At 32.4% G+C, this 8285-nt stretch overlaps 1 protein-coding gene across 1 annotated transcript; it reads left to right on the top strand.

The window, feature by feature from the left end:
* Window positions 1-5558: 5558 nt before the first annotated feature.
* LOC123306687 lies at window positions 5559-7589 on the top strand. Its single transcript, XM_044888806.1, has 2 exons — window positions 5559-6128; window positions 6211-7589. Exons 1-2 carry the CDS (start codon window positions 5576-5578, stop codon window positions 7419-7421), a joined length of 1764 nt encoding a protein of 587 aa, XP_044744741.1. The 5' UTR covers window positions 5559-5575; the 3' UTR covers window positions 7422-7589.
* The last annotated feature ends 696 nt before the right edge of the window (window positions 7590-8285 follow it).

An 8285-nucleotide genomic window follows, 5' to 3' on the forward strand; every position in this document is an offset into this window, starting at 1 on the left:
CCGAAACTATTCCTAAATCCGGGGTATCTGTAACAGAACAGGCCATCCGAGCATGGTTTTCCGATCTTCAAGATTTCTTGCGAAATAAAAACATCTCAGATATGATCGAAGATCCTTCGAGGGTGTTCAATGCAGATGAAACGGGCATCAGAACAGGTCTAGCCTTAAGGGTTACAAAAACTTGTACGAAATTTCTTCTGGTAGCGAGAAAGAATCAATTACTGTTCTATGCAATTATTCAGCAGCATGGAAAGTAGCACCGCCAATGGTTATGTTACCTTATAAGAGAATTCCGAAAGAACTTGCTTTGTCAGTACCAGAAGGGTGGGCAATGGGAAGGTCTGACTCAGGTTGGATGACAGCAGCAACATTTTACGAATACATTGCTGATGTTCTTTATTCGTGGCTTCTCAACAATAATGTTACATTTCCAATTATTATGTTCGTTGATGGACCCAAGTCGCATTACAATATGGAACTGTATGAATTTTGCAGAGGGAAACAAATAACATTGTATTGTTAGCTGCCGAATTCCACGCACATTCTTCAGCCATGTGATATCAGCATTTTCCGTCCTTTAAAAACTGAATGGATATTTGCCGTCAGAAGTTATCAGCAAATCACAGGGTGCACCATTACAAGGCACAATTTTTGTTCTCTGTTTGAAGAAGCGTTTGAAAGATCTGCAAAACCAGAAACTGTTGTGAAAGGATTTCGTGTTTGCGGACTTCAGCCTTTCAACCCAGATGCTGCTGATTACACAAAATGAATATCAGGGAGACGCGATGAAATTTTTTCAAACGAAACAACTGGGCATCAAGTGACGAATGAAGTTTTCAAATCAAGCCTTGAAGTTCTGGAAAAGTTTGTGGGAAACTCAAAAATTAGAGATTACCAAGCGAAATCTATAAAAAACAACATCGAAGGCGGTGACGATGAGTTGTATTCATTTTGGAAGTTTTGCAATTCGAACGGTCAAACGGAAACACGAAACGAAATAGATAACTTAATGTTTTCCGCAGAGGAAATATTGAATCACATATCTGTCGAAATAAATGGTATGTTGTACAAAGACTTCACCGTTGCAAATGAAGAAGCTGATGGTTGTAGAAAGTGAAAACTTTCGCTATTTGTTCATTTCTCAGTGCTGCCACCCTAACTAGAAAATTAATAAGGATCATCTGCTTCGGAAAATGGACAAAACGTGTTGTATTTCATCGTGTAGAAGTAATTATCCGTATACAAAAAATGAAAGATATTTCAGTTGTTTTAGTTTTCCGGAAGATGGAAATATTTCGTATATTTCTATGAATGAGGGCCATACCACAACAGTTATTTCCAACAAATAATAGTTTTGTTTGTCAGAAACATTTCGATTCCGACGATATAATTAAGTTCGATAAACATTTACAAGCAGATGCAACCATTTAATTACTTTCTTTGAAATACCCAAAATTGAAAGGAGCTATCCCAAAAAAAATTTTCAAATTTACCCTCATATCATACAAAACTATAAAACCAAATGGAAAAAAAAGACCGATCCTCAGTGTAGAAGGGAACCAATTTTTACTGGGAATAAAAATGAAGTAGAAGCTTTTTTGAGTTCCGATTTGATTGAAGATATTGAAGGTTTACTTGAAAATTATTCGGCTAAAAAAGATGTCGGGATGGGAAATTAAAAATGACCTGAAATCGATACTTCCTTCTCATCTGATTCTGAGCATATGGTCTCAAATAACTATGAATGAAAATTTTGACCAACTCAGGCAGCTGGAAATTGGTACTGATCAATTGAGTAAGATAAGTAGAAATAAAATTAGGTACTTATCAAGTATTTTATATTCGCAGTCAGTCTCTTGTTATGAATTATTGAGAAAGTTTTTCATTCTTCCTAATTAGAGGTATTCAAGATCAATTTCATCGTCTCTAGAAATTTCTGCAAATTCTAATATTGGAAATAAAAATTATCTCTCAAATGTATCCCGCGAACAGCCCACTTTAGATTATCGATCGAAAAATATTATCGATACCGCGGTTAATTCGTCACAACCCAAAGATCTGACTAAAACGGTTCTTTCCTATATGATTAGTTCTGCTTTTGGTCATACAAAAGAAATTTTGAAATTATTACCGGTCAACAACGTAAATGGTACGGAAATGGTGGATATCACAAAAAATATCATTTCTTTTATTCAAAATTACCGTTTCGAACACGCAAAAAAATTTTCTGATAACGATAAAACATCGTTTGTAATGAGCGAATGGAATGAAAATAATTTGATGCTATAATTTTTTTGAAACGAAAATAATCTCACTGTATAAATTGGGATTTAGCTCGATCATATCTTGTTTGAACATCTATGAGATTTGATTCAGTTCAGCGTAACCAGAGAATCAGGTCGGAAATAGTAATATGGTTATAGAAAAGATATTGCTATCACAGCAAAGTTTGAAAAACTGGTATTCTAATCATTGATTTTGAGCAATATGATCTGTCAATTTTAATAACATCTTGTTATTTCAGTTTGCTATATCAGCAACATCATTTTAGTACTTGTTATATCATAACAAAGTTGAAAATGGCAGTGAATCCCTTGCTTTTTATTTCTTCCAAGTGTTGGAAATTCTTGAAAATAGGTAAGTAATTATAAACATTCTGCGTTTGAGTAACTTTTTGGAAAACTTCACTTGAACTTGTTATTTAGATATAGAGCAAATATGAAACTACACTTTCGATATATTGGGGACACCAGTTATTACCTGATAAAATGTTTTTGAAAATGTTTCGGTTGAATAAGAAAGCAACATTTAGCTTGATAGTAGAAGAATTGAGTGGATTGGTTGGGGAATCGATGAGAGAAGATACAGTTCCTTTTTACCTACAAGTGAGTGAAAATTCATTGAAAAAAAGTTTGAAGGCATCTATTTTTTAGGTTTTCGCAAGTCTTATCTTCTTCAGTAGTGGAAGCTACCAAACTAATATTGGTGAAGACCTAAATATTGGAATAAGTCAGCCTGCTATGAGTACAGCAATAAATAGAATCAGCAATCTTATATCCACCCATTTGTTGGCAAGATAAATAGATAAATAATTAAATTCGCCACAAGTGAAATGGAAATACGAAATGCTAAGAATTAGCATTTATAGTTCTTTTCCAATTAGCAATTTAATTTCTGATAAAAATAATTTCTGATTACGGAATGCAAATTCAAATTTTCCTAATGCAAAAGTGCAATTGACTCTACCCATGTTGCAATAGTTTCCCCAAACTGACCCGATTCATCCAGAAGTTTCATACATCAACAGAAAGAGATTTCATAATATAAATGTTCAAGCTGTTAGTGTACATTTATTTATCAAAAACCACCAAACATCAAATTAAAGAGTATCAATTGATTAATTGATACTCTTTGATTTAACACAACCTGTTCTTCTTTTCCATAGAACTATTATAGAATTATCACATAATTCTATACTATATATTTATAGTTCTATGAGAATTATGTGATCTTCTCTATGAAATGACAATCTTACCCTTCAAAACACTGTTGTCAGCTCAAACATTCGATTATTTTCCAACAATATTGCTATGGCCAAAACTCATAACCAATATTGCATAAAACAATTATAATAATATAATATAAAATTATAATTATAACAAAGTTGTAGATTTAGCAATGTCATAACAAGATGCGAACAGAATCGACCTGATTGTATGTTGCACAATATCTGTAAATTTGGACGAAACTCCTGAAGATGCCTCTATAAGGCGAAACATGTAGAGTGAATAGTAAAAAATAAAGATCCATTTGTGTACAATATCTCTCATTATTATTACTCACAATTTTGTTTTTTGAGTATGGCAGGTCATAAAGAAGAATTGTTAGTGATAGAAAAAGCGAATCGTCCTCGAGCGTTCAAAAATGTTGATCTCAATAATTTACCGGCAACTTGGAAATCCAACAAAAAAGCGTGGGTGACACGAGATATTATGAATGGTTGATGCAACTTGACAGAGAAATGGGCCTTCAGCAAAGAAAAATAATTTTATTTTTAGATAATGCTGGATATCATCCTCGGGAATCAAACCTGAGTCATGTAATTTTTTTATCACCTAACTCAACTTCGGTGTGCCAGCCACTACATCAAGGGATAATGGGATAATAAAAAATGAGAATAAATAAATCTATCTATCTAATACAGAATACATGAGTTGAATAGTCCAAAAGAATTTGATCATAAAGATGATTTACCATTGTCAGAACTGGCTGATTTGTTGAAAATGAGCGACTTATGTGGAAATTTTCATTTCATTCACTATACCAAAAAATTCTTTGTTTTTGCAAATAAAGAGCTATTATAAAACATTGAGTAAATGTTCAAAAACATCGCCTTCTTGTTGAATAAATATTTGGGCCCTTTTCTTGACACTACATATGTGTTTTTGAGCATATACTCGATATTTAATTGCTCTTTATTCGCCAAAACAAATACATAAATTTTTTGTACTAGTGAATGAAATAAACATTTCCACATAAGTCGGTCATTTTTAACTCAAAAAAAAAGGTGAGATATGAGCTTTGTTGTTGAGAGATTATTACGAATCGAAATGCATGATGAAATATAGGGTGTTCCATTGAAAAAAATATATAATTTTATGAAATATTTTTAAATGATACTGTCAATTTTTGTTTTGCTTTCGCCATCGAGAAGGCCATTAAAAATGAGATTTTTCCATTCAACCGAATTCGTAGCATGTATACCCAACTAACACATAAAATTTGTTTAAGGATAGAATTGATCTATAATAGATTCATAACAGCATTGCATATATCTGAATTGTTTTATACTGACTAATGAGGAACTGTATTGTCATATTAGCCAAAAAATTTTAAAAAAATATCGCTTAAATATTTATATGACGAAATAATAAAATAGTTTTATAGAGAAGGTATCGTGTATTCTTATAGATGTTTATATAATTTCATTTATATAGCTCCATATGCTTGAGATAATTTTATTTCAAAAAGATTTTAAGAAGGTTTGTGTAACATCTTTATGATAATTATAAATCGTAAGGATATGGTTATATAGCCTGACTCCAAGAAAATATATAAATGCTTTATAAGCATCTAAATAATATTCTATTTCTTCAATCGATTTGAATACATAATATAAACAAAGTGAATTAGTGTAATAGGCGGTATAAAATCAAGGAAAATAGTTTTGTGGAGTGAGAGGAATCGATAGGGTTGGAAAATGGGCGATCCCTTGAAGAAAATAAAAAGAAGTGGATACTTCAAGCGAAAGTTACGAGCTAACTTAAATAAAATTAAATTGTTCACACCGCCCAACGCTAAAGAAAATGGATGTGATAATGAAATCAATCCCACTATCAAGGCATTACCCTTAGAAGAATCTTGCTGGCAAGTTTCATCTGATAGTATTCATAAAGAAATAGACCTGAAGAATTCATCAGATGTACCACAATTTGAAAATACAGCAGTTGACTCTACAGAATCTGCCGAGTTTGTTCATAACGTTATTATTGATAAGGAGTTATCTGAGGTAGAAATGGACATGCGAACACGTCAAGAAATGAAATTATGGGCTTTAAAGTCAAACATCAAACATACAGCGTTGAAGGAATTATTTGCAATATGGAATCGAAGAATTCCCAATATGTTTCCTGGGGATCCAAGGACATTTTTAGATACTCCCAGGAAAATCGAGATAACTAAAATTGGAGATGGTGCCTATTGGCATAATGGGTTAGCACAAAACTTATCTAGAGCCCTGAATTCTGTTCATCATGACTCGAGTAGGGAACTAACTTGTTTGTCACTGAATTTTAATATGGATGGACTGCCAGTGTATAAAAGCTCCAAAATAGAATTTTGGCCCATTCTTTGTAATATTCATGAACTTCCAAAAATTAAACCCTTAGTAGTTGGAATATATTGTGGTGCAGGAAAGCCTGTGGACCTTGCATTGTATCTTGGACCGTTTGTCCAAGAAATGCAACAGATACTGAAACATGGATTATTCATCCAGAAATATGGTTATCACATACAAATAAAAATCAGATGCTTCATTTGTGATTCACCGGCCAGAGCTTTCATTAAAGGTAAGTTAAATTTTTTTCAAAACTGAACAAAAACTATTGTTATTCCAAGAATATACCATGTGTGATGAGTAATTTTTTTCAGGAATAGTTAACTTCAACGGTAAAAACGGCTGCAACAAATGCACCGTAATTGGAGAATATTCCTATATTTCACATTGTGTTTACTTCCCAAGAATAGGGTGTGAGAAGAGGAACGACGCAGAATTTAGAGCCCTTGCTTATGGAAGCCACCACAAGTGTTATACACCTTTAGTAGAATTACCTATAAATATGATAGAAGACTTTCCAGTGGGTGATTCGTTACATTTGATTGACTTAGGAGTAATGAAATGTTGTCTGATGGGGTGGAAAGATGGAAACATGGGAACTTATAGAACAAAATGGAGTTACAGTAATATTTCAACAGTGTCTACTTTTTTAGTGAATTGTAAAATGCCTTCTGAAATTCATAGAGCTGTACGTGGTTTAGATGTTTTAGCTTTCTGGAAGGGAACTGAATATAGAACCTTTCTTTTGTACCTAAGCATAGTAATTCTCAGAAGAGTATTACCAATTGATGTCTATCAACACTTCTTGCTCTTCTTTTGTTCCGTAACAATCTGTTCATCTTTAAATGCTCACTCAAAATTACTACCAGTTGCAGAAACTCTTCTTTATACTTATATTGAAACATACAGAGACTTTTATGGAGAAGATTTCATGACAAGTAATGTGCATAATTTGAGTCATTTGATAGAGGAAGTTCGAAAATTTGGAGAACTATCAACTTTCAGTGCTTATCCATTTGAAAACAGATTATTTCAAATAAAAAGGTTGCTCAGAAATGGCAATAATCCTCTTTCACAAGTTGCCAAGAGAATTGTCGAAATTATGCAGATGGATAACAATACTTCAGACAACACACCTTCATCAGACATTGAAAAATATCCAATTCTGCAACAATTAATTCAATCTGGTCACTTCAGTAAAATTCAATTCGAAAACTTCTCTCTCAAGTCAAATGAACACAATAAATGGTTCCTTTCTGAAGATGAAAAAATTGTTGCTATGAAGTATGCAAAAAAAGAAAATTACAGCATTATCATAGCTGGATATGCACTGAAAGATAAATCTGATGTTTTTGTAATCCCTTTCAGGTCTTCATTTCTAGATATTTATAAATCGAATGCGACATGTTTTGAAAAAAACCTACTTACTTTCAAATCAAGTGATGTGAAAATTAAACTAGTAGCAATTGAAGAATCAGAAAATATAAAGGTTTTTATACCTTTGCTGCATAGCTACATTCAATAGATGTATTCAATTTCTTTGAAGGGCGAAGGCAATACATAATTTATGGTACTCAATAAAAATATAAAAACAAATAGTTTGTATCTTTTACTGCCAATATAATATGTTCTAAATTCTGAGTAACATTTTGAAAGATAACTATGCATAAGAATACATAACGATAACATGAAATATCCAAACAAAACAATATTTAAAATTAGAATATTAAATGATTTTAGGAGCTATTCTCAATCTCATCAAAGTTTTCACTTCCTACCTCATTTCCATTATCAATAAATACAATATCTTCATGTATAATAATCTGAGGCAATGATTTCTTATAACACAGGTTACTTGGTCTCCTCTTACTTCTAGACATCCTTAATACCGAACTTTCACTCCTCTTGACAGCATTACGAATTATATTTTTGAAAAATTCATGACATTGTTCAAGGGTGAATTCATGGTCACCTAGATGAACAATCTGAAAGAATAGGTTGATAACATTCTTATACATTTTAAATGCAATCTTTTCTTTATTTTTCTCTCTTGAACCTCCAGCCCAAGAACATTGAATAAAAAATTTTCTTCCAAAGAATACATCCACCAGAATGTAACATATATCAACTCCTTTTCCTTTTCCACTTTTACCACAGATGGTGGACATCCTATCGACATACTCGTAAAATAATGTCCTATTTTTCAAATTCTCCTCAAGCTTATCCAAGTCTTCTAAGCTTTGGATTTGTATTGCAGTGATTGGATTAATTTTTTCATGGGTATTTATCTCAGTACTTGAGCTGGCTGGAGATTTTTTTATGCTTGAAACCACCATATCTAGTAAGGTTTCGAATCGTGCCAATGAATACATTATTTTTTCTTGATTTT

The sequence above is a fragment of the Coccinella septempunctata genome, chromosome 2, assembly GCF_907165205.1.
Source record: "Coccinella septempunctata chromosome 2, icCocSept1.1, whole genome shotgun sequence".
Lineage (NCBI taxonomy): Eukaryota > Metazoa > Arthropoda > Insecta > Coleoptera > Coccinellidae > Coccinella > Coccinella septempunctata.